This window comes from Aulonocara stuartgranti, assembly GCF_965226115.1.
Source record: "Aulonocara stuartgranti genome assembly, chromosome: 16".
NCBI lineage: Eukaryota > Metazoa > Chordata > Actinopteri > Cichliformes > Cichlidae > Aulonocara > Aulonocara stuartgranti.
In genome coordinates, this window is record NC_138952.1 from 6,656,301 (window position 1) to 6,684,172 (window position 27,872).

At 40.4% G+C, this 27,872-nt stretch overlaps 1 protein-coding gene across 2 annotated transcripts; it reads right to left on the reverse strand.

Moving 5' to 3' along the window:
- Positions 1 to 10: 10 nt before the first annotated feature.
- Positions 11 to 26,781, reverse strand: hibch (3-hydroxyisobutyryl-CoA hydrolase). 2 transcript variants are annotated; one of them, XM_082508612.1, is made up of 14 exons: positions 26,658 to 26,781; positions 26,324 to 26,366; positions 25,238 to 25,369; positions 24,241 to 24,325; positions 24,056 to 24,136; positions 23,862 to 23,914; positions 14,589 to 14,667; positions 5,146 to 5,291; positions 3,993 to 4,079; positions 3,829 to 3,887; positions 3,484 to 3,565; positions 2,530 to 2,649; positions 2,392 to 2,425; positions 11 to 1,857 (listed from the first exon to the last, which is right to left on the reverse strand). In XM_082508612.1, exons 1-14 carry the CDS (start codon positions 26,687 to 26,689, stop codon positions 1,742 to 1,744), a joined length of 1,149 nt encoding a protein of 382 aa, XP_082364738.1. In that variant the 5' UTR covers positions 26,690 to 26,781; the 3' UTR covers positions 11 to 1,741. The 2 variants fall into 2 exon arrangements, with proteins under 2 accessions (XP_082364738.1, XP_082364739.1); XM_082508613.1 differs by lacking the exons at positions 26,324 to 26,366; positions 26,658 to 26,781 and adding an exon at positions 26,207 to 26,320.
- Positions 26,782 to 27,872: the final 1,091 nt, after the last annotated feature.

The window sequence follows — 27,872 nt, forward strand, 5'->3', positions numbered from 1 at the left end:
ACACATAGAATTTCATGTGACCAGCTCTTTTATTGCCCTCTGTTCCAGCACTGAATCCGACTCTGGTTGTTTCATAAATAATGCAGCTGCAGAGACCTAATGATGAGGGAAGTGATTTGATTTCCTCTGAACAAACATCGGGAAAATTATTAGAAAAAACAAAACGTGCATTTCAGACGACTAAAACCAGATTTGCTTTGCTAAATTATGCAGATACATTCAATATCAGCAGTAATTTATAGGTTTGTCTTCGAAGTATTGTTTGGATTTGTGTTAGAACACTTTATTAATTCCCTGTTATACCTAAAAACAACTACAGGTAGCACTTACACTGATCTGCCACAACATTAAAACCATTTTTCCAGTACCAGAGAATTTAGGGATATTCCAGAGCAGTGAAGATATTAGTAAATGTGTAATTAATAGTGGGGGGAAAAGGTTTTTGCTTTAAGATGTTAATCAGACTTGACTGATGAGTCTTGGTAACCATTAACATCAAAAAAATTGAAATAATGCTTCAAAATAAATGCTCATATCTCACCTACAAGTGGCGAGACTTGATTCCAGAAGGACTGTACTCATATCAGCTCTGACTTATCAGAGGATTCAACTTCTGTGACCAGTGTTAGAATGGCCCATTGGGTCCAGTGGGTTGCCAGGTGGGGCCATAGACTGTATATGAAGATGGGCTTAGCTTCCGAAGTTAAAAACTTAAGCCGAAGCACCTTGACATTTTAACCTTTTTTAATGCCCACTAGGGGGCGACTCCTATGGTGACAAACATGTCTTCTTCTTTTTTTAAAGATAGATGTTCATGAGGAAAAAAACCCAAAAATCAACTGCACGATTGATTTACAAAATCGAAAGATTTTCCTTAACAAGACATGGGTTAAATCACTAGTTTTAAGTCTTTATAAATGGCAGTAAACTTGATAGAAAAGCGCAGTATTAAGGTTTCAAAAAGAGGACTGTGCAAACCAGTGCATGATGTCATGTGGGTATGCCCATCTTTAATATACAGTCTTTGTTTAGGGTCTCTGTGGACTGAGCTTTTTCCAACAAATTTGATCAATGCGAAAACGTTTAGGAAGCTGCACCTTGTCAGAGCAACATCAAAGGTTTCCCAGCACCGCACTGTAACAAGATGATCGATGTTATCCAGCGTTGAGGGGTTTTAAATGATGCGGCCTGTATGAGATTAAACATTGGAGGAAAAAAAAAAAAGGGAACAGTAAACAGGAAGCTGAGACGATATATGATCTGTATCAGAAGCTGTGACCGCGCTGCAGGACTACAGATGATACTGCTCCGTGTCACATCAACAAACATCCACAGGAAATGTAGTGAAGCACTCAGTGGTGAGATCATTATCCCCTCCTGTGTCCTTGTGCTAATGTAGCACTGCTGTTCTGATCCTTTAACATGCAGCACTGTAACATTACAACTGTACAAACTATGCAGAAAGACTCCACTGCAGAGCAACAGTGCACCAAACTGCCTGCTCCCTCTTCTGCCTGTGAGCATGACTCAGCTGTGGAGACATAGTCGTGATTTTTCTGTAAAGAATCACCAGAACTACTACTTATTCTACAGCAATAACACGGTTTATGAACAAGGGCTGACACGCTTCCATCCACAGCGGCACGCTCCTCCATAAAAGGATGGGGGGGACAGGAAGTGGCCGGTTAGAGAAGGCTTAGCGGTGTGTTGTTTGAAGTTGGGAGGCAGCTGCTGACCAACTTCACAAAGTCAGGTCCTTCTCACCCAAGGAGGAAAAACACTGCTCCACCATCTGGTTGGACACCTCCTCCAGTGTTGATGGGTTCCACTTGGGATTCTGGTCTTTGTCAACTAGCACTAAAAACACAGAACATCGAGTTTAGTGATGCTAAGAGGAACAATAACTAACCCACAACCTTTAGAGGCGAGCATATACTTCTGCAGAGTGATCCGTGATTATAATAATCACTGCTCAGAATCCTTGCTAGTCCCAGTATATACTTTAAATCTGAACCAAAAAACCAAAGCTTATTTTAAAAAGGCTGATCTCCCCTTCAAGGTTGTCTTCGTGTGTACCTCAGGACCTCTTCCAGCAAGCCTGATTTTTCAGATCTCCCCCTGAAGCTCATAATTTGCCTTTGTGCATATGTGCATGAGCTAAGCGCCTTCAGCTGAGCTGGAGGAGATGCACCAGGAGACGACCTCAAAGAGGAGATCGGCACGGTTTAAATCAGGTAACGTTTTAATCTCTTTATCATTTTCATTTTACTTTAGTTTACTGATCCTACAGTGTTTATTATGTTTGGTAAATCTATGTAAAAATAAGTTACAAGACTAAGTTTCATACCCATCCTCTTCTGCTTTTGTGTCCCCTGTACTGCAGTGACTTACCGGCTCGAACGCCTTCATAGAAATCACAGCCCCTCTGCAACACAACACAAACAATGCCTTATCACTCCCTGAAACACATCATCAGAGCTGAAATGTGAAACCACCTTGGGTTTCAGACTTCACTATGATGGTTTTTACCATGCAGGCCTGGCTCAGTCGATACTCCATCACCAGCACGTCCTGCAGGCTCAGAGCTGCGCCCGCCTGCAGCTGCTTGAGGGTGATCTTCAGGGACGTGGGAGACATTTTGGACAGAGTCTAGAGGAAGAGAAACCGTTTGTTTGTTTTACTCAGATTTGGCTTCATAATATCAGAACAGTCACAATCTAAGACAAATCGTTCCTTCTGTGGATTCTAACAGCCCCAGCTGTTACTTATACACATATAAACCTCTCAATAATGCCAGGATTTAGTCAGTGACAGCCGAAAGAGAGAAGGAAACTTTTAAAAAGATCATCAGCTCATCATCGAAATGCCAAAAAAACCCCAAGCTCTTTCCTCGTGCCCATGTCCAGACTCTACTTCCTTCTCACACGACAGCATTCAGAGAACATCCTTACATCCAGAAACAAAAATCACATCACAATTATTTCAACATGTAAATAAAGATTCATTAATAAAAACTTTTTTTTGTTTGTTTGCTTTGGTCTTGCTGAAGGTGAGAAGATCAAGCTCATGACTTTCCTGGTGAACAGATTTAAGAAGTGTGGTAGGTGAGGGAGGGAGGGTCATGTGACTCGTTTAATCTCGAGTGAAGTGGGACATCGCTTTTTAGGCTGTTTGAGGGAATTTTAGTGAATGAAGCCATAATAATTCACCCTGAAATCCCACTAAAGTGTCTTTAGCTCCAGCCAGCAGGGCACGGTGATTAACCTCATTAAGTACTCATTCTCAGGTAACTACTAATTACCAAAATGCACAGCGGAGCCAAATAACACCCCGGCTTCATTCCAGCTCTGTCTGTGGGTTTATCGGAGGGTGGTGTTCACCATCAGCCTCTGTAAGAGTTCGTGTTTTAAAGACAGCTGACTGTTGGAACAGAAGCAGCTGAACCGCACTCTACTTGAACTGAGCCGCAGAGGAGCAACACACCTCAGTTTGTTTCTTAGCGAACTCTGAGCCGTCGGTCTTCAGGTTCTTCACAATGCCCTCCACACTGCTGGCGCTGAAGAGCCTGACAGGATTTAAAAGGACAAGAGACTGAAAATAAATAAAAGGCTGATAGTCTTTAAAAACAGAGCACAAAGAGATTAAAACCAGCACTGAAAGAGTGCATATAAGAGTACATATGGAGCCCTGAAAGCCGATTTCAGGAATACATTTCTGACTAAATACAGTGTTTCTGTAGATTTTCTTTATCTGTCACCAACAAAAACAGACTCCAGCTCACCTCCTGAACCTAGTTTAAGTATATTTAGGAAGAAAGTCATGGCCCACCTGTCTATATCAGAGAGGTGCTTTTTCAAGATGAAAGGTTTCTCAGCATCCAGACTGCTCTGTGGACAAAGAGCAGAAACAAAGAGTGAGATGCAGTAATGAAAATATACAGCTAGAGTCTAAGCCACATGTTTGTGTAAATGACTGGCTTCTTGGCTTCTAACCTGGCTCTGGTAGGAGTCTAGCACTCTGGAGACATCTTCAGCAGAGGGAGACTTCAAGTCCACGAGCTCCTTCTGCAGGTCTGGGATCTGTTTAATGCAAACGGAAAAAGTCAGTCTGCAGCTGATCTGTCGTTTATGATGTGTAGAAGTCTGACGTGTCAGCACATTCACTAAACATAGTTTTATCGTCTAATAAATAAACAGAATGTGAGGATTGTTATTCCCGACTAATGAAAAATTTAGGTTATGTTAACTCTGTTTATAGTTTCTCCATCTCAGTCGTCCTTGATCGCTTCCTGTTTGACTTTGACATTTTTTTGCGTGTATTGCTTTGTCTTTACTTTCTCCATTTTTCCTTCTTTGCAATTGCCTGCCCTGCCCTCATCTTCACCGCCTCTTCCTGCAGTCTCTCAGTTTCTTCTTTCAGCTGCTCCCTTTGCTTCACAGCAGGTCATCTGCTTCCATCTCATCCTATCCCAAGCATCCTCCTCTGTCCCATCAACCTTCTGAATGTCCTCCTTCACTACACTGATGAACTTACACTGAGGCCTTCATCAGGCCGACCTCACATACCTCAGATTATACTTAATCTGGAAGTCATCAATGCAATAAAGTCTAAACTATAAATAAAAACAGATGCTAAAACAGTACCTGAAAGTAAAATGGAAAAATCAATCTAACACTTCAATCGGTAAGCTACCCTCTTAATGAAATTTGACTATCAGACCCCACCGATAATCTTGTTTCTTTCTCCTTGTTCATGTCAGCTCATTGCTAACACTCTGTGCAGATTCCTTTTGTTTTATTTACTCAGATTCAGAATTTGTGTATTTTGGCTCTTCTTGCATCAGCTCATTACCTCCGAGTCCTCTCTCCTGTCTTATCTAACCCTTTGTCTTGTTGGTAAACTTCCACTGAGGTGAGATGTGTTTGTTTCTGCCCAAACCAAGGTTAGAGTCATAAACAACCTGCCGCCCACCGCTCTGACCTCATGCCAACAGCAAGAAAAACACAACTGGCCTCTGCGCCGGCCGGTGAATGCTGGCACCGTAAACAAGAGTGAGGCCTCCAGTGAATCAGCATCTGGCTTTCCAGTGCAGCTCTGACCTCACCCCCGCACTTCCAACACCTGAACTGAAAGCTCACACGGTACCTTCTTAGACTCCACAAAGTGAGTGGCAACCCCGGCTCTCTGCACATCCCGTCCTTTAAGTCGGAAGCCCGTCAAGGCAAGAAACAATCCCAACTTCCCCTGGAGCCTCGGCAGAAAATAGCCACCTCCCACATCAGGGAAAAGCCCTTTCAAAATAAAATGAAAAGCAGAGTTAATAACAGTTTGCACAGGTTTTTCATGAAAGCAGCATGCCTATTAATCAGTGACTTACACAAGCCAAGCAAGGGTTTTTATTATAATGACTTTTCCCTGAGAATAATCAATGGTTTTGTCCTAAAATATCATCCCCCCTCACTCTAAGACAATTTACACATGGTGGTATTCCAGCAAAAGGCCACTGGCACACTACAAAAGGCCAAATATGCAGCTTAGGAGAATTAATGATCATCATCACAATCTGCAGATTTAATCCGTTCGTTCTGTCCTTTCAATAATGTTTCCATTTGATTTCAATATTTCTGACAGGACGCGACAGTCCAGTGCTTACAGCGGGTTCTGTAGTGTGGCGAGAGGGGGGGATTAGATAAGCTGACCTGATTTATGGCTGAAAATGTAATATTATAAATGTGGCAGATTATGGCTGTTGTTCAGAAGGCTGGCAGGGCCGAGTTAAATCTGTTAATCCCGCCTCACGGGGGGTAACAGGGGTTACGGCGTGCTTGTGTGTGTAGATATAAAGATATGATGTAAGTACTGCTAGAGATGCTATTAATACAAAGACAAGTTTTCCTGGGGGAATAATTAAGTAATCTCAGGCACTGACAGCTACAGCTAAATCACGCCCATGTGATGCTTCAATGTTTGTGAACCAGTGCATTTACAGGTTCATATGGAGCCTCGTGTTCACCCGCTTTTGATTACATGTCATGTTACGTGAAAATACGATAAGTACATTTTAAAAACAACAGAAACACATCTTCTCTCCTTTTTGCCAATGATCTGCTGGGACTGAGACAACACGCAGTTATTGCCTCGTTATTGCTTGTTTATCTTTGCTATGACTTGTTTATCATAATTTTGGGGGTAACAAAAAGAACTCACTTTTTCATAGTTCGGCTCTGTTCCTCATGTCTAACCATTTTTTTCCCCTTCACACAGATGGAGGATGTCGTGATGACTTAAAAGTTAATGAGATTAATTCAATTAGACTGCAACAGACCATTTTATCCATCTAACAATCATATCCAGACTCCAAAATTTTAATAAGTGGACACATCCTGTTGTTACAGCAAAGCCTTTAATTCTACATCAGTAAATGTGCCCCTAATATGAGAACTACATCTCAAACATTTTCAGAGTTTACTGGCACTAAGTTTAAAGCTCCTGCAGCGTTTGAAACCCTGTCGTCTAACTCTGGAATACCACAGTGGAAAAAGCAAGATTCAGTCCACAGTGCGACTCTGGTTAAAGTAAACCAGCACAGACGAGAAGCTCTTGAGAGGATTCCTCCCCAGGATCAGGTCTAAAATAAGCTTGTGGGGTCTATAAGGCAGCTGCATTCCAGTGAAAAAGGCAGAAAAAGCTCATCCCTGATGGAAAATCACGCGGTGTGAAGTTCCTGATTACCCAGGGGACGTGCTGATAACGGCCATGCGGTGACCTGCAAGTCGAGAGCTTTTAGTAAAAACAATCGTGACAATGTTATGACCATGGCAGCTGGGAAGGGGATTAGGCGAGATTTTCTGCTTGTCCTCGCCAAAGTGATGGGAGAGATTCAAAGCTAGCAGGAGACTCAAGAAACTTAACGGTGAGGTTAAAATCAAATTATTCTGTGTGCCAATTCATGTGCAAGAGAGCACGCCAAATGAAGAACTGACACTTTAAAACAGATCACATCCAGTGTAGAACATCTTTGCCCCATTATGGCCAATCCTGAGCATGGACGATTGAAATACTGGCCCATTTCCTCCCACTCCTTACTTTAGCCTAGCCTCTGACAAAACCCCAGACAAATATCAGAGCACATCGGCGGGAATCTCCTACTTTTTCTTGCTGCTACGCTCATTTCCTGTCCGCTGACAACATAATCTTCACCCTCCACCTCTCTCCAGACACCAGACCGACTCCACAGCGCTACACATCAGCAGAAGATTTATTATAAAGTCAGAGCCCAGAGTACTTCAGAATAATAAGTCTGACATGCTTCTGTTTGTATGTGTGGGTGTCAAATGAAGAATGGCTCGAGCGTCCTTGGAAGTTTGCACGTATGAGGGAGCGAGTGCACACAATCAATTTATCAGAACCTGAACAGACTCGGAAAAAATGAGCAGTGCCCACGCTGCAAAGCCCTCTCCTAATCCACTGACTCCAGGACCAACGTAATAAAACCTGCACAGAACGTTACAAAACACCCTGAGAACCTTTATGAAGACACTGACGACATTAACTGTTCGATCACAGCAACACAAACCCACTGTAACAAATACCTTTACAGTCATATCACTCTGGAAACAGCTTATACGCATTCACAGCAACAGAGCTGTGGTAATCCCAGTGGATTTCATTGACAACATGCTAGTTCACGGTACAATGTCGACTGCATTTGTTGTCACAGATTTGTTACTAATCTCCTCAGCACCTCAGCAGATGACCATCTGTCCACTAGAGACAATTAGCGAGAGAGGAACCTACAAGTTTAGTGTCTCAGTGGCCTTTTTCACTGGAGGACCTGCCTCACACTGCAACAGACAAAGATGTCCTACATGGTTCAGTTATGATGCTTTAAAAGATCTAACAGGTTAATGTAGCACTTTTTAGTTGGATCAGATCATTTTCTGGCTCCATATCAGGACACTGTAATCTATTATCTTTAAACATGCATGAAATAATTAAAGAATTTGACCTTCTACAACTCTTCAGCAACTAACACACTGACAGATGATTTTTGCCGAAGGATTCAAAGGATGTGATTTTTATGTTTGCTTCCAAAGACTGTAGGTCTGGGCCTCTTTGCTTAGGCTGCTGCCCCCGCGACCCGGCCTCGGATAAAGCGGATGAAGATGGATGGATGGATGGACTGTAAAAAGATGGATGTAGGAATATGTTAAACCTTCACTCTTTCTAATTGCCAGCAGAAGGCGAAAAGGCCTCTGGTTGTATACAAGTCGATGAGAAAACTGAAAGTTTCACTAGTTTCAGTTCATGCTGGATAAAATATGATAATTTTGTTTGACACCTACTGGAGTCAAAAAGGAGAATTATGCCAGCGAGGCTGGTGCAGGACATGTTACTAGGATGAACTGGATTAGAAATGAGCACATCAGAGGGACAGCTCAGGTTGGGCTGAGATGGTTTGGACATGTGCAGAGGAAGGATAGTGGATAATATGGAGCTGCCAGGCAGGAAGAGAAGAAGAAGACCACAGAGAAAGTTCATGGATGTATAGAAGGAGGACACAAGTTTTCTCAGTTTTGCTAGAGTGGCTAAATTTAATGTAGCATTTCTTAAAACATATTTTTAGAAAGTTTAGTCAAGAAGTTTAGTAAACTCCTGACATCCACCTGCAGAGCATTGGCCTTTCCTGCTCTGTGACTGTTTGAAGTCCTGGATTTGTCTCTTCCCTTCTGGGTGATGCAGTGTGTTTGTTTCCCTATCTCCCTGGAGGCTCAGATAAAAAAAAACAAGTTTCTGTGTCAGAAGGCAGCAACAGGAGTAGAACAACATACAGCCTGCTTTTCTATCACTGACATGTACGTCTTCCAGGAAAAGATGAATCATATATGGGAAAAGCAGCTGTTACTGACGACAGCTGCACCGCTGGATCACCTCTCAGTGGGCTCGACTCTTCTATATCAATCTTTTTTTACACACAGAAAGTGATGTGCTGGTCCAGCGAGTCCACACACTTACCACTACTGCATTTAGCAAGTCCAACTAAGCAACCACAGCAACCCATTTAAGGGTTCCTGAACTACTACCAATTTAAAATACACTATGACACTGCCGCTTCAGTCTCCTATGAATAATTTTAAAGTTTTTTAGTTGGCTTAGAAAAAGAAGCGCCACCAAACGCTGCAGTTCCTCTAATGCCCACTTGAGGCTCTCTACAAAAGTGACCCACTCCTCATAGACCCCCACGTTTAAAGGGAGCATAAAACAACATGTTACCGCCTGGTAGAACAACATGTACAAGGGTGATTCCTTTTAAATAATTATAATTCATGCTTCCTTTGCTTGACAGGTGGCACACCTGATTGCTGTCTGTTAGGCTTCTTATAATCTGTTCTAATCCCTGAACAGGACCTCTTGAACATTTCTGTGTTGGTGAACAAAGTTTGAAGTTAATTTTGCAAATTATGGTCAGAAGGGACGATTACCCAGAGTATTTTCATTGGCTAACAACCTGTCAATCACAAGTCGCTGGCCAATGAGCATGCAGTGGCCTCAGTTTCTCAGTCAGACCCACACCGCTCAAGATGGTGACAGCGAATATGCCCCGCTTGTTTATTCTGCTGTTAGCTCAGCACTTCACCCTCTTGTCCATGTTGAATTACTTTTGGCTCCAAAAAGACAAAATGGCAGCAGATAAACTGCAGCCCAAAAACAATTGGTGACATCATCATCATCTTATCTACCGCCTTAAAAAGTTCTAAAGACTAAATATTCCTATTTTTAGATTACTGAGCTTCTGTTTTCCAAACTGTCTGAAAAGGTCTTTTTGTGATTTGTACCATTGCTGAAGATTAAAGGCTTAAACGCTGGACTTACTTTTTCCACCCTGCCCATTTTAGCAGTTCATTTTCAACACTTATTTAGGAATGAGGTCATCAGCAAACTGCACTGAATGTCTCTCAGCATGGGCCCGAAAAAAGTTCTGTCAGCCGAGGAAGGAGACGATATTAAGAAGTCGCTGGAGTTTATGACAGAGGAGATTTCTACTGTCAAACTGCAGCAGAAAGCCATCCTGGACCTGGTCGAGGAAGTTAAGGCTCTCCGCATCCAGAACGCCGAGAAGGATCGGCGGCTGGCGTACCTGGAGAACAGAGTGGCGGATTTGGAGCAGTACACCCGGATGAACGATGTTATCATCACGGGGCTTCGCATCAAACCCCGGTCATACGCCCGGGCGGTCGCCACTGACAATGTAGGAGGGCCAGGAGAGGAAGATGTCAACTCCACGGAGCATCAAGTGGTTACCTTTCTACGGTCCAAAGGTGTGGAAGTGGATTATAACAACATTGAGGCTTGCCACCCTCTACCCCGAAAAAATGACAGTAACAAACCAGCCATCATTGTGAGATTTGCAAACAGAAAACAGCACTGTTAAAACAAGGAAGGAAACTGAAAGGATCCGATGTCTTCATGAACGAACATCTGATAAAAAGAAATGCGGACATTGCCAGGAAAGCACGTTACTTGAAGAAACAGGGAAAAATTCAAAATACATGGACCACCAACTGCAAAGTATTCATTAAACTCAATGGAACACCGGAACAAGCCAAAGTGTTGGTCATCAGAAATATGGAAGAGCTGGACAAATACTGAGGTCAACTTACTCTGGAGGTATGAATACACATGTGACGTGACACACAACACAACACATGGCACAGTCCAAAAGAACTTCATCTGCATCCGGCAACAATATCAACATGACTCATTGGAATTCTCTTTATGATAATCTGGAACTGAGAACATTTCGATACACAGACCATAATGTTCTAGACTTAGAAAAGGATATAGACCCGGAAAATAATTTCTTCTACAACATCAGCTGTAACTGCTGCTACTTCACTGATGAACAGTTTAAGCACACCATCAACACGGAAAATAAATTATCAATAATCCATTTTAATAGCAGAAGTCTGTATGCCAACTTCAACAATATAAAGGAATATCTAAATGAGTTGGCAAATCCATTTGGAATTATTGCCATTTCTGAAACATGGATCAATGCGGAGAAAGGAATGGACTTTGGACTGGAGGGATATGAAGTGAATTTTGTAAATAGAAGGAACAAGAGTGGAGGGGGAGTAGCTGTGTATGTGGATAAAAACCTAAACTACAAGGTGGTAGAAAGTATGACAACTGTAATTGATAATTTACTAGAATGTATAACAATTGAAATTTATAAGGAAAAAGAAAAAAATGTAATAATTAGCTGTATATATAGAACACCTGGCTCTAGTATTCAAGTATTTAATGACTTCATAGAGGAAATATTCTCTAAAACAAATCAAAAAGTTATGTTTATCTGTGGTGATTTTAATATTGACCTGTTGAATCCAAAAAAGCATAAAATGACCGACGAATTCCTAAACACTATGTACAGTTTGAGTTTACATCCTAAAATAACCAGGCCTAGCAGAATTACACCACATTGTGCCACCTTACTTGACAATATTTTCACTAACAATATGGAAAACAACATTGTGAGCGGAATATTAATTAATGACATCAGTGATCACCTACCAGTTTTTGCAGTTTATGACACTAATTATAAGAAAAATCAGCATGAAGAACAACTGAGATACAGACGTGTAAGGACAGAAGAAACTATGACTGCATTTAAGAACGATCTATTAAATCAGGACTGGGACAAGGTGTACAAAGAAGCTGATATTGATATTGCATATGGCATATTTTTAAGAATATTCATGGAGTTGTACGATAAAAACTGTCCAACAATAAAATACAACAGAAAGCACAAATATTCAGATAGACCATGGCTCACTAAGGGTTTACAAAATGCATGTAAAAAGAAAAATACACTCTATAGGGAATACCTAAAACAAAGAACAAAAGAAGCTGAAAATAAATATAAAAAATACAAAAATAAGTTGACCAATATTATACGTGTATGTAGAAAGGAGTATTATAGTAAAATATTGAACAACAATAAACATAATATGAAAGGAATATGGGATGTTTTAAACGGTATCATTAAAAATAATTCTGGACAACAAAGTTATCCACAATACTTTATCGATAATGGCAATATTATGGAAAACACTGCTGATAAGGTCAACAGCTTTAATCATTATTTTGTAAATATTGGACCAAAACTGGCAGAACAAATTCCTGAGTCACTGCCATCAGTAGAATGTAGTGAAAACCTGATTGATAGGAACCCTAACTCAATGTTCCTCACATCAGTGGAGGAAAAAGAAATAATTGACATTGTACACATGTGTAAATATAAAACATCCACTGATTGTAATGATATTGACATGAAAATCGTCAAGAAGGTCATTGAAGGAATTGTAGGACCTCTAACATATATTTGCAACTTATCATTTCAGACGGGAAAAGTGCCAAACAAAATGAAAATAGCTAAAGTGGTGCCGCTGTATAAAACCGGGGAAAGACGCCACTTCACAAATTACAGGCCTGTTTCTTTACTACCACAATTCTCCAAAATCCTAGAAAACCTGTTTAATAAACGATTAGACAAATTCTTAGATAAATATAAATTACTCTCTGACAGTCAATATGGATTCAGATCAAAAAGATCAACATCTCTGGCATTAATCGAATCAATTGAGGAGATTACGAATGCTATAGATCAGAAACAGTATGCAGCTGGAGTATTTCTGGATCTCAAGAAAGCATTCGACACAATCAATCATGACATATTAATTAATAAACTGGAACGGTATGGGATTAGGGGGGTTGTACTGCAATGGGTGAAAAATTATTTAAGTGACCGGAAACAATTTGTGAAGCTGGGTGTCCATTCCTCATCATGCTTGGACATTGCTTGTGGTGTTCCACAAGGCTCTGTACTGGGTCCAAAATTATTTATTATTTATATAAATGATATTTGTAAGGCATCTGATATATTAAAATTAGTATTATTTGCAGATGACACAAATATTTTTTGTTCTGGGGGGAATCTAAAGGAGCTGCTGGATACAATTACTTCAGAAATGTGCAAAATTAAAAAATGGTTTAACAGGAACAAACTATCGCTAAATCTAAGTAAAACTAAAATTATCTTATTTGGGAATTCCCTTAGAAATGCACAAGTGCAGATTCATGTAGATGGTGTGGAAATTGAAAGAGTACTTGAACATAAGTTTCTTGGTGTGATTATAGATGATAAATTAAACTGGAAGTCTCATATAAATCATATACATAACAAAATTTCAAGAAGTGTCTCAATCTTGAGTAAAGTAAAACACATTCTGGACCACAAATCACTCCACATTCTCTATTGTTCCCTGATTGCACCGTATTTGAATTACTGTGCAGAGGTTTGGGGCAATACTTACAAATGTTCGCTATCATCAATCTTTATATTACAAAAAAGGGCCATAAGGATAATCCATAAAACTGGTTACAGAGATCATACAAATCCACTATTCTTAAAATCAAAAATTCTAAAATTCACAGATCTGGTTCATTTTCTCACAGCACAAATTATATATAAAGCAATAAATAACCTGCTTCCTGACAATATTCTAAAAATGTTTTCTAAAAGGGAACGGGGATACAATTTGAGGGGGGAATTAAATTTAAAACATCCTCGTATCCGTACAACATTAAAAAGTTTTTGCATCTCTGTGTGTGGAGTGAAGCTGTGGAACAGACTAAGTAAAGATATGAAGCAATGTCCGAGCATGGTACAGTTTAAAAAGCGGTTTAAGGATATGGTTTTTACAGGGTACAGGGAAAAGGTAGAGATTTGATAGGGTGTTCTTGTCTAATATTTTCATGTGTGTGTGTGTGTGTGTGTGTGTGTGTGTGTGTGTGTGTGTGTGTGTGTGTGTGTGTGTGTGTGTATGTATGTATGTATGTATATATATATATATATATATATATATATATGCGTGTATATGTGTATATATGTGTATACATGTGTGTATATACACATGTGTAAATATGTATATATATATATATATATTAAATATATATAAAATTGTAGGTTGTGTATCCTTCAGGTGTTAATGGGGTTATTGAAAATGTGTATATGTGCGTATGTGTGTATATACGTAGGTATGGATAGATAGAAACATATATGTGTATATATTAAAAAAAAAAAAAAAAAAAAAAAATTACACATAACATATAATGTAATTACAAGGAGGTATTTCTGTAGTCTATTGATACTAGATAGTGGAAAAGGGGTGGGATTAAATAAGCTTATGCTTCTTCCTGCTCCTTTTTGAACATGGACGTTATTTGGAGTTGTGGTTGCTCGTTTTCCTTTTGTTTGCTTTGTTCATTTGTCTCTTTTAATTCTATTTTTTTTTTTTTTATACTTTTTCAACATGTTCAAAATAAAGATTCAATCAATCAATCAAATCACTCTTCTGCTCGTGTTTGGCTCCCCAGCTTCAAATGCAGACAGACCTTGTATGTGAACTGGGTCCAGCTTGAAATCATTGCTCCTACATAATTAATATTCTAGATATACACTCCCACTGATGTGGGCCAACCCTTGCCACTGAGCACTCCCTCAATCAGGCAGATCGCAGGCTTACCAATGGCAGTCTCTGGCATCGCAAACAGCGTCTTCTCAGTGGCCACTCGAAACCGTCCGTGAACTGAGAGACCCACGCCCTACAGGTATAAGAGAACACGTTTTAAAATAATTAGAGAAATAAAATAAAAGTCATATGATAGAATAGAGTAAAATTAAAAAAAAGAAAAAAAAAAGAAAAAGGAGGGATCAGTGTCATTAATGACCGTCACCTCTACAGAAAGCTGGAGACTCAGATGAAAATTGGCTGAAAAAAGTAAACCAGGTTAACCTGTCAAGAAAGTGTGTGTGTGTGTGTGTGTGTGTGTGTGTGTGTGTGTGTGTGTGTGTGTGTGTGTGTGTGTGTGTGTGTGTGTTTAACTCATGCAGCTCCCAGCAGGGAGAGAGGTGAAGGCTAATGAGCAGTGTTGGCCAGAGGACATTTCCAGCACAGTAAGGTGTGTGTGTGTTATATTATAAGGTTGCCTTGGAAACAACATCCCCTTGCATACCTGAATGCATATGGCCCTGCAGATAGGCAGGAAAATTACACTACCTGATTGTTCATTATAACTGAAGTACCTGTCAATTGGAAGCTTTTATTTTGAAGGTCAAATATATATCTGCAATAACAGTGTTAGACGTTCAAAGAGAACATTGTTCAATCCAAAAAAAACCCAACACATAAAAATGTTTGTTGTGTAAAAGCTGCTGGTGTATCTCAGTTCATCCCAATGCCGAGTGTCTGTTGGTGGTGGGTTATGGCGTTTGCTGTTGTAACGTTCAGGCTTCAACGTTCTCACCTCTCACTCACTTTGTGAATTTGACATGTGTGTAATTAGACAAAGGAAGGAGTAAATGGCTCTTACAGGGGTGGATTTTACCCCGAACTACAATCTTTTCTCAACTCTAACCAGGTAGTTTTATAACCTGAGCTTGATCATCAACTCATCAATTAAAAAAGCAACATCAAGTGCAAAACACAACAGAGTCCAGTCTGCTGTCCAGTGTTCTGATATCAGAAATCCCGAGGTCTCAGTCCGAATTTACAACTGGATCACTTCTTAAAATCTGACATTCTACTCAAAAAGTTGGAGAAGCCAAACCAACGCTGACTTTGTTGATGAATTGTTGAATGGCTCTAGCTTGGCACGGAGAAAGCTTTACTGGAACATGTTCAAGTTGGGTGTGACATCACTCCCAGCTCTGACATCCAAAGTTAAAAAGATTACGGCATAATGCGACTGCCATCACTCCAACGTCTTAATGCGGACTTTGTCAGGATCGTCACCTCTTGGCGGCTAGTACTTCCACAGTAGCTCTGTCAAAGTGCCAACGCCAAAAATGACACGACGTGTGAGAATGTGTCGATCCACAACATTCAAAACTGTAATTTATGTGGACAGCAACAATAAAAAAAAGATATAAAAACAGGAAGCGATACACAAACCCTCAAAATCAGGATTATTTAACTTGAGGACCCACTCGCTCCATTATCATGATGGAAACCTTTAGCAGTGGACTCCCCAAATTAAAAGACCCCCATTGATAAATTCAGGGATCTGGCTTAATGAGTTTGGGTTTGAATGTGTAGCAGACTCTGTGTACACAGTTCTTCTGCTCTCACTACACCAGTGTATTAATACAACCCACAATCCTGACTTTATGAATGTGGGCTTTATGATTACACTCGTGGCATTTCATCAATAAAAATAGTTTAAATCTGTGTGACATTTAACCGATGCCAACATCCTGTGATGTGTCGGGGAGTCGATGTAACGCAGACCAACATTCGTTGTTAACTAACCACCAGTAATTATTAATTAAACCACAGAACTGGTGTCACAATACAGTTTAATAAGGGCCAACCTTTTTTTCAGTGTCTGAAGATTCTATATATAAAGGATCATGTTTGAATAACAGATATAAATTTAATCTCACATAATTCACATGGCACTCCAACCTCTCGTCCAAATTGGTACAAAAACAATTTGGTGGTGTAGAGAAACCAGCGTAGCAACACCAAAGTCTTCCTATAAGCAAAACTTCACACCTTTTTTACCTGACAATTATATGATGTAATTCTTTGAATGTCGGCATGGATCTGTTATTACTGCAGCCTGTACAAAATCCAGCAGCTCGTCTTTAGACAGGAATGAAATGCCATTGGTCACATCTTCACATGTTCATGTTTTTAAAGAGTCTCGCTGGTTTGGCGCCACCCTACTTAAGAGACCTTTTACAGGTTTGTGGTTTTTATTGTGGATTTTTGGGTATATTCATTGTCTGCTTAATGACTCTTGTGTATAATGTATGTATGTATTTTGTACAGCCTGTGCAGCATTTTGGTCAGCTGAGGTTCTTTTAAATGTGGTACAGAAATAAACTAAATTAAAGCCATGTACATACAGAAAAATAAGGTTTTTCAGCTTTTTCCCTGCACAAGTTACAGTCCTACTATTCCCTTGTGAATCAATGTAGCAACATGACTGGCTGATATTTCCTCTTTCAATTGACGGCACCATCCAGCATCTTAACATTTCAGAATTGTCCCACTGATTTCTATTCGTTTTTTATTTTTTGGCACCTTGCTATCGTCTTACTGTATATGCACTCTATGAGTCAGCACTACAAAAGATCAATCATGCTGTCGTTTAGTGCAAAGTAAAGGTTGTTACCTGCTGAGGGATCAATCACAGCCAAAACAACAGCAGCTGATTGATTACAGCTGACAAACTGTCTTTATCTTGATCTCAGCGATCAACAAAAGAGTTCAGAGCTGGACAGCAGCGCTGCTGGATCCGCCTCACAGCAGAGAGATAAACGACCACAGGGGAATAAAAATATCTGATCACTGGAGACTAAACAGGCCTCTGCCAAGAGAAGTTGCTCCTCTGGAAGACCCAGAACCCAAAAACCTTAAAAAAAAAAACCACCATTGGGGACACAGGCCTTTGCATTTATTTCATGATGACATTTCTCAAAAAAAAAAAAGGTTAAGGATGGATTTACATGAGAATTTTTCCAGAGGTGAGGCTTTGCCCCACTCAGAAGTGGGTCATTCATTATAAATATACTGAATTTTAAAAAGTTCCCACCAGACCCCGTCAAGCTGATTTTTTTTCTATGCATGCAAAATTTCACTGTCATACTATGAATATTTTCAAACTTTCAGGTCTTCAAAGTATATACAGGTAAGCTGAAATTTTGCACCTTCTTCCAAGCATTTTATCAGAGACACCGACATGCAAACCCTGTGAGATCCAAACTTGCTCAGGACCTACAATGGTTTGATCGATGTGATACAGCTAAACTTCCAGTGCTTGTTTCTGTTCCTCCGCATCACAGACATTAAAGTGGTGATGTTTATCCAAACTCTCTATGTTTATACACAATCCTTCATTTAATCGTGGGTAATTATTAATCTCTGGCTCCGTTTCAAAGCGTCTCTTTTATCCAGTATCCCCTGCCCTTCCCTGATCCTAGTTAGACCAACACAGAGAGACTGAGGAGGAGCTTCTTCCCGCAGGCGATACGGTCTCTCAATCACACCACCACACAGTACTGACCCACACATATGGTTCTTACACACACACTGGACTTTCTGGACATTGTTTTTGCACAACACTGGTCACTATATTCTTCATTTCCAGTTAATACTTGTACAGCTGCTGTTATTGTGTATATATTTATTTATATTTAGATTTCTTCATACATTCTTATATAGTTCTATATTGTGTATTTTGTTGTACAGTTATTTTATTTTCAACTTTAATTTATATATTTTATCTTATTCTTCCCAGTTAAATTTACCCTTCATTCTAATTTGTGTTGTACAGTTATTTCATTTTTAACCTTAATTTATATTTTATTCCTTCCTAGTTAAATTTACCCTTTTTAATTTTGCATATTTATTTCCTATCTTATTCATAGCCTTTCCTTTTTTTGTTTTCTTTAGGTCACGAGTAGTTGTCCAAGCATTTCACTACATATCGTACTGTGTATGACTGTGTACGTGACAAATAAAAATTTGAATTTTGAATTTATTTATTTATTTATTTTTATACCGGATGTAAAATGGTAAATGGTAAATGGCCTGTATTTATATAGCGCCTTACTAGTCCCTAAGGACCCCAAAGCGCTTTACATATCCAGTCATCCACCCATTCACACACACATTCACACACTGGTGATGGCAAGCTACATTGTAGCCACAGCCACCCTGGGGCGCACTGACAGAGGCGAGGCTGCCGGACACTGGCGCCACCGGGCCCTCTGACCACCACCAGTAGGCAACGGGTGAAGTGTCTTGCCCAAGGACACAACGACCGAGACTGTCCAAGCCGGGGCTCGAACCGGCAACCTTCCGATTACAAGGCGAACTCCCAACTCTTGAGCCACGATTGCCCTAAACAAGAGTGGTTACGGTTTGCAGTTGTAGCATCTATTCTCATGGTGATGTGTTCGTAAGAACTCTGTGCAGTTTAACTTTTACTTCCATCTACAGCTGTGGAAGCTATATGAACCTTCAAGTGTAAACTATGCTCTTTAACTGGCACCTTTTATTACATGTTATGGGAATGACTACTTTGTGGAAACAGTCTGGTTTTTAAAAGCCATAAATGTGTTTTTGGATGGCAACAACAGTTGCTCACTTTTATCTTGAGTTGTCCATCGCATGTATCTATGGGTCCTAAAGACAACACTTTTAAACTTCGGGCTCAAAAGGTGGAGAGGGCTTACATACTGAAAGACCCACCTCCTATTCTTTTCATACCTCTCCATTCATCTCCTCCAGGCCTCCTTTCTTTGGGGTTTATGTTTGTTTGCTTAATCTGTGTGAAGCTCTTTGGTTTCACTGTTTCCATGTTGATGTTTGTTACAAATGTAATTACAAAAATACATAGAATTTACATTTCAACAAACGAGCGAGTGCTCCTCTCATCTGCATCTATTTTTAGTAACCAGATGAGTCATGTAAAGCGACGTGACCTTGAACTGTACGATTGATGTACCGAGTGTTGAGATTTAAATATATATTTTAATGCTTATTTGCTGATTATATTGTTTTATGTATAAAAGAGGGCCAGCTTTGAGACTAGGTCACAGGCTGACAGGAAACTGCATGTTTTTTGTAGAGTATGAGCAACAGACAGAGTGAAACTAAGTTCAGACAGGTTGCCCTGGCAAAAGACCTCAGAAAGGGGAAGTTATTCCAAGCTGCACAGGAAGTTTTAGTGCACAGGCATATTAATAAATCAGACACAGAAAAGAGGAACTGAGTAGAAGGAGTTTGTTTGTAATGAAACTGTGTGTGTCACGTGTGACGTGTGTGACGTCTGAGGTAACAAAATAACACCATATAAGACACATGTTGAGCTTGTAATGTTAGAGATCCTGCAACTGGCGTTTGGGCTGTGCAGGGGTCTCTCTCTTCCGTAAGATGATTGAATTAAAAGAAATATAAATGTTTTGACCACTATGAGTCGGGTTTTTCTCTGTTCTATCATGGGGATAAAAAAACAAACAAAAAAAAACGGGTTTTAATACGAGTAAATCACGGTATCAAATTCAGCCAAAGGGCAGAAATAACATAACCTGAAAATAACTGTGGGAAAGCTTACTTCTTTTACGAAGAAAGAGAAAGACAAATGAGAAAAAGAAGGATGGCTGAAAGCAGCCTTTGGAACAAGAGGCCGTTTAATCACATTACTCGAGTTTCACCATAAAAGTAGTGGAATACTGCGAAGCGCTGGTATAGAGCCTTATAAGAACATGTCTCCAGATCCTCCTGTAAACAACGCCAATTTGTCAGCAGACGAGCGTGTTTACAACTTAAAAATTTACAACTTGGCTGGTGAAGCTTAGAGTGCTGAAGATTGTGGAGGCATTCCTGAAGCCCTCTTTAGGATATCTGGGTTATTATGACGTAGTTGTCACACAAATTTGGCTTTGCATAATCAGAAATCAGTAGGTGAGACTGTGAGTGAGAGTGGAAAGTCTGTCACTTACACACCAAGTGACAGATGTCTGTTTGGACACAACAGTTGAGTTACTCTCCACATCGCTCTCACTCACAGAATTCCCCTTTAAAACAACTACACAGGCTCTGGATGGAAAACGAAAACCTTAAAACAGAGATTAAAAACCTTGTAGGCACTCCTTTCATGAGGCTATCAGGAAAAATGTAAACAGGAACTCTTTACTCCAAGGAGACAGAGATCAGAGTCATGCAGCTCTGGGCAAATATCTATCAAACGGGCAGCATTTCCCTTTACGAGCCATCTTAAATACAGAGTGTTCTCACTATGTAAATGTTTGAAATCTAAAGTGCAAGCACAGAAGGACAGGGACGCAGTGTCTGCTCAAACAAAGCACGGTGGATTAATAAGGAGCATTTCACAGAGCTTAATTCAGTGGACTTTAAACAAGGTGAGCGTTGACTGATGTGCGTGAGATGTGATGGGATAATCAAACAGTTTGTCTCTGACTGCTATCTGACCTGCCTTTTACTCCCTGGTGGTTTGTTATCGCTAATGTAATAAGAAAATATGTTCTTTGTGGGGGTTCTGCCCTGAGCTTGGAGCAGATCTGCGATCAGGGGCCTCTTGGACTTGTCCTTATATAGAGCTGCCCCTTTCCATCCAGTTATGCGCATTAAACAGCAACCACCCTCAGGATGGTTTGCTCTGACATTAGTGTCGCCTCAGTGCTGACGTGACACATTGAAGAGGTCGACTTCAAATCGCTTTAGTTCCAGAGACATAACTCATCACACAGAAGTGATTTCTCTGTGTGGAAATCACACGATTCAACAAACATCACAGTTTTTGATGGGCTGATGACCAGAGCTGACTTCAAAAAACCACACAATGCAGCACGCATGAGATCCATCCAGCATTTTACTTCATGCTGTTGTTCTGACACACAAATTACAGCTTCTGTCAGTCTTGGAAAACATCATCATCGTGGCTGTCTAAACACAGAGCAAGCCAAGAAACAAGATGATTTCTGGTTCACAGCTCTGGGGATTCATCTTCCTGTAAAATGTACTCAATAAAAGTGGAAGCAAGGTGTTATAACCTCAGGATAATAATGCTTGGAAACTCAGGGGCCACTTTCAGGACGTTTACTGACCACTTTCAGAAACATCCACAGTTAGCCACAACACATACAGGAACCTGTTTTCCACATGACATTATGATGGGGAAAACCCTTAAAAACCTCTGAAGGTTCCGGGGTGTAAGGCCCCCAAACATACATTAACACCAATACTCACTACAACACAATCAATATTTATTTATGTAGTTTATAAAAGTGCTTTAAAGAAAATAATCTGAGATAATGATACATTTAGAAAGTGGGTAAAAGAAAAAAAAAAACATTCAGACAAAGACTGTTCAATGCTCTGTATGTGAAGCTGAGGATTTTAAACTGGCACCAAGTAATCTAGTGAGCCAGTGAAGGGACATGAGCAAATCAGGGGACCGTCTGTTGGAGCTACTGAGGTGATTTAGGGCAGATTTACTGAGCTCTTCAACAGAAACTATAAATCTTCATTTAATAACATTTCTCAGGTGAAAAACTGGATATCAGAAGCAAATAAGTGCTAATATTAAATTTCCTGTCCCAAAGACAGCAGATATAAAATGAATAAGAGGGGACCCAGGTCTGAGCCCTGTGGGACACCACAGAAAAAGAAAATAAAAAGGGGTTTAGTAGAAAAACCTGCAGAAAGGCTGAGAATCTACTTGTTGAAGTCAAAACCAAATGTTTTCCAGATGGTTTTGACCAAAGCAGAGCTAAAAGGAGGAGTTTGGGCAAGTCAGTCCCATCTCAAGGTCCACTGAAACTTTGCATCTGTAGTTACAGACAAAACTAAGATGTCTTCCGCTCCCACAGTTTTATTCGACGTTGCTTTTCCAGTGATTTGATTCTTGTTGTTAATTCTCCTTTAGCAGTTTTTCTTTTCATGCTAATGAGGTTTTATGTTAATTACAACAATAAAGTTCTCGATCCAAAATTAAACGCTGTTTAGCGTCTGATGAATCTGACTGAAAGAGTGTTTGTTGAATAAATTCTGGAAAGACCGGCAAGACAAACACCAGCACATTTTCTCTGCTTGCTATGTCTCCCATTATCCATGACTGTAATCTGTTTTCACTCCCAATGTAACTGGGATCACTGACATAATGCATTCCCTAACCCTAACCTCACCTCAGAGTGGGTCTGTTGTGTTATTTTCCTTATTTTCTGTTCTGTTGGTGGATGCTAGAACCAGTTTGAAAGGTTTTGAAAGGTTTATTTTAAGTCTTGCCTGTGTATGATGTAAGATAGATTTAATATTTTCATTTCAGACTAAGAAACTCCACCCTTATTTAAACCTACCGATTATGAGGGGTAGCCGATCAGAACAAAGCTAGCTTACTGGGGGAGAGGCTAAAAAAAAAAGCACCAAAGGCCAAATTAACCCTTGCTCCACTTTGAGGATCCACTGCTACTTATATTTACAGAGAAGCACTGGATTTCTGTACTGTAGGTACTTCCCAGCCTCCAACCTGGATCGTCTGCTTGTAAGGTGAATGTGTTAACCACTACACTTTCAAAATGCAAACACAGGTGCATGAATATGAACTCTCGCTACCTGGTATCTCCATCAATATACTGTAATTAATAACAGGCCTCCTTTAATGAAAAAACTAAGTCCTAATTATCAAACTTCCCCCTAAATATGTGAAGAGCAGCCTTAATGCCCTTTCACCAGTCGTTTCAGACCTAAACTGGTCCTTACAACAGTAGCAAAGCACGCCCACACATATGCACACAGACAAGGTCGTGATGACTAATGAGCCAATGGGATACTGGCTGCTGTGAGTGACCTCGGTGACACCTCAGGAGTGACATCACCATCAAGGTCACATCAGAGATTCAAGCCTCACAGCATCTCCTGTAACCAGGTGAGTTGAACCGTGCATGTGTGCAGCTCTGCATGTATGACACTACACTAAAAGTACCAGTTCATATTCCACCCAAATCTGACACCTGGAGGGAAAGACTAGTGGCAGCAACAATGATTTGTCACTTTACATTTCATCCAATCAGAGGCCACCTTGCCACTGGCAGCAGGTAACAGGAGCAGATAAATCTCCACTGACACCTACTGGCAGACTTTCACATAACATTTCATGAGAAAAAAAACAAAACAAAAACGTTTTTCATGCCTACAATTCATGCCAGTAATGGCAAACAGTATCCATCCTGAACTTTATAATACAGGATAAAAACTCAAACTCACCCCTCCCATTGTTATGCCATCAATAAGGGCGATATACGGCTTCCGGTACGACCCTTGAAAGAAGAAATAAAATGTATAAGAACAATGTGAAGCTGCCAGAGTGTTTGGATAAGTGAATGAAAACAGACAGGTAACATTTTTATTAAACAAAATAAATAAATAGATACATACATAAAATTAAATAAAATACATACCAATAGCATTGTTCAGAATATATTCCTCACGAAAGAAGTCCTGGGCAAGAGAGTCTCCGACCTTCCCGGCCTCTGTTACAGCTGAGAGGGGAAAAAAAACAAGATAAAAACAGTAATCGGTCACACAGGTCAACATAAAAACTCATCTGAAACTGATACCTGAACCTTGAAGGCAGCTTGCTTACCTCTAATGTCTCCACCTGCACAAAAAGCTTTGTCACCTGCTCCTTTAATGATCACGATGTCCGTCTCATTGTCGCTTTCCCATTTCTAGATTCCCAAACAAGGCAAAACACAGTTTTTGTTTACAGGAAATCTTCCTTTATTCAAAAACCTGCCTTAAAGTTATCGTTATTAAGTTATAGAGACTGCATGAGCAGCTACATCTGTGGTTTAAAGAGTGTGAAAAGGGATCTTTGTACAGAAATACAACCAAACATCTTCAGGACAGGTGAACCTGACAGATCTTTCACAATGTCGAACTACACATCGGTAAAAAATGAAAGGAAAAGAAAAAACCTGTGCTCAGTGTGCTTCTTCAGTACTTGTTCATCCAAGTTTCTGGAATGCTACCGGACGGATGAACACTACTACTTCTTTTGTTACTTCCTTTAGGGGTTGCTGCAGTGTGTTATCTGCCTCCCTACATGACCACCTCCTTCACTACATCCATGAATATCCTTTGAAGTCTTCCACTTTTCTTCCTTTCTTTCAGCTCTTTATTAAACATTATTTGTCCAATATATCTACTATCCCTCCTCTGCACATGTCCAAACCATCTCAGCTTTGCTTTTCAGACTGTCCCCAAACTGCCCAGCTCCCACATTCTCAGTTTGAGACTGACATCATGGAGATATTTGCTCCATAATAAGGAAATAATGACATCCCACAGCCCGCTGATAGCCTCATGTCATCCTTTTTTCCTTTTCATCCCTGTGAGTTGTTCATGCTGTAGATATAAAGAAGTGGTTGCGGTACTTTAGCATCTACGGAAGACGAGTAAGTATTAACGGAGTAACTGTTCTGTTTTGGGAGTTTAGGTGACAGGAAATTTCAAACATCTCAACAAAAATCAGCTCACTGAGCCCCTCTTTGATCGCTCAGGACCTGGTGGTGCGTGGACAAGGAAAGGTCAAGATTTTTCTTTTAATTCGTCACATACCAGATTTTGATACTACATACCTTGAGCTGGGGGTAGATTTGCCGGATCATGGTAAGGTTGAGGGCATTCAGGACTTTGGGTCTGTTCATGGTGATCACACCGGTTCTGCCCACCTTCTCCAGGAGAACCTCCGGTTCTGCATGACTCGACATCTGTAGAGCAGAGACAGGAAACCTCTATAGAAATATCTCAAAAACACTGAAAGACAAACACATTTCAACATCCACTGATCCAGGTAATGAGGAAGCAGTACAACCAAATGTTGGGGATCAGGATCCAGGAGGCTCCCTGATGCCCAACACTCTTCAAATCCTTATAGTGTGGAGGAGTAGTGGCTCTACTCTGATCGGACTCCTCAATCATTTAAACAAATCAGGACGGCGCAGTTGGTTCGACCCTGCAGATTCTGCTGCACAGCCTCTTAACAGGTTATGGACCCCAGACTGACAGCAGTACTTGGCTCTGATTTTAGAGAAGTTCAGTACAGCTGTGAACCCATGGTGCAGCTCAACTTGCTGCCGTTACCTTAAACTCAGCTTGGATGTGATTTGGGGATGGCTGGGATTTAAAGTGATCACCTTTTGCATTTGCTGGCCCTATTTTTTACTTTGAAGGCTGAAACCTGTACACTCTTCAGCAGTTGGTTCTCCTCGTTTTTGCCAGCAGATACTTGTTTGTGTTGTGTTGTTGCTCATTACTAGTTTAAGCTTTTTTAAACTCAATGACATCAAAACAAATTTTTCTCTTGCACCTTCCCTCCAGCTTATCCTGCAAACTTACGGTTCCCCCCTTTAAACGAGCCAAGCTAAAGGCCATCATCACTTCAATAGAGGGAAGAGTCAATGTATGAAGGTTACTGATAGGTATGACTAATGATTAAAACTGATAAGGTTTTATTGATACCAATGCCATTACTTATTGATCCAGTTCCCTCACTAATTTATTTATGATTTATTACTCCAGTAACCCCCAGTGTTTCCAACACGAACCAGAAGAAAGATGTAGTAAACTCAGCAGGGAAGCAGATTCTGTGTTCCTGCGCATGTCTGATGTGAGTGAAATAATCAGAGGCGGCAGTGGACCATGCTGCTGCTACAACTTCTCACCATGTGAGCTTGGATTCGCTGCAGCCTGCAGAGGGACCTCAGTCTGGAGGAAACAGCAAACACACGGAGCATTGATGACGGTTAATAAGCAGATCTGAATTAACTGGTTCAACTTACACCGCGGGGTAGCAGATACCCCGGCTACAAACACACAACCAGTCCTAGCAGGTGAGTGCAGGAAATCAGCTGACGGCCTTATATTGGTGAACAAACCTGCTGGGTCACTTTAGTGTATCTACTTGTGCCGTCCATAGCTCGTTTATGAGCAGAGACGGTCATTTAAATGTGCCAGAGGAAAAACAAGCCGGCTGCACCTCCCAGGTGAGGCTCGTACCTGTACGCAGACGTCAGGACCGTCAGGGACATGATGATTTTTGACCTGTGCCGCGGGGTCAATAGCAGAACCTCTACAGCCTCGAGTTTCAACGTTTACTTCCTGGAAGCGGGGATGAGCTCCCGCTGATTGGTGGGTGTCGGTGACGCCAGAGCGTCTCTCCGCGGTGTATTTGTGCCACACCGCCACCTGCTGGCGAGTGAAGACGACACACATATTTATTACAGACTCAAAGGCCCAGATTAAGAGAAACACGTGGCATAAAAAACAAAACACAGAGAACATTTTAGTAAAGAAATACATATGTGCTAGTCTCTCCACAGCTGGAATGTACGGAAGCGTAGAGCTGCCACCCAGGCAAAAGAAAAATACAAGTGTATCACGTTATAACGTGAAAGGTTTATTGTTCTAACAAGACACTTTTCCTGTTTGTACAATATACTTTTCATGTTTACAATATATTGTACGAACGTGATAATTATGTATATTGTAATAACGTGATATTATGTTGTTCAAACATGAAAAGTATATTGTACAAACAGGAAAAGTATCTTGTTAGAACAATAAACCTTTCACGTTATAACGTGATACACTTGTATTTTTCTTTTGCCTGGGTGGCAGCTCTACGCTTCCGTACTACGCTTCCGTACGCATCAATGAGGTCTCTTTATTAATAAAGTCACTTTGTCCAAAAGTGCTGGGTTTGCACAAGTAAGTAAGTATTTTTTGTGAGTAATACCTGCCTCTCCTTTGCTGGAACCCAATAATCTGCCTCTTTGTCTGCTTTTGTGTGCTTTAAACAAGCTAAGTGAATTTTTTCATGTCTGATATCATGTGTCGTAGTTCCGGGGTTTTGTTTCTGGCTCTGGTTTTGATTTTATTACCACTCTAGTTATGTTGAGCTTTCCTGTCTCTAACTCTTTAGTGTCAGTTGCTGTTTGGTTATTTGCTGTTTTATGCCAAACATTTGGTGTTTTTTGGCATCTAGATTCCTTTTCCCTCCTCCCTCCTGTTGTTATCAGTTGTTTACTGTGTATTTCACTCCCTGTGTCCATGTAGTCTGGCCTACCTGTTGCTCTTCACCAGATCACTGTTGGTTTCCCTGTTTTGAGTCTGTGCATTCCTGCTTCATAGATTTTTTTGCTTAACACCAAATAAATACTCATTATTTGTTTGTTTAAACCAACATTTCCGCATTATAACCCATCAACAATA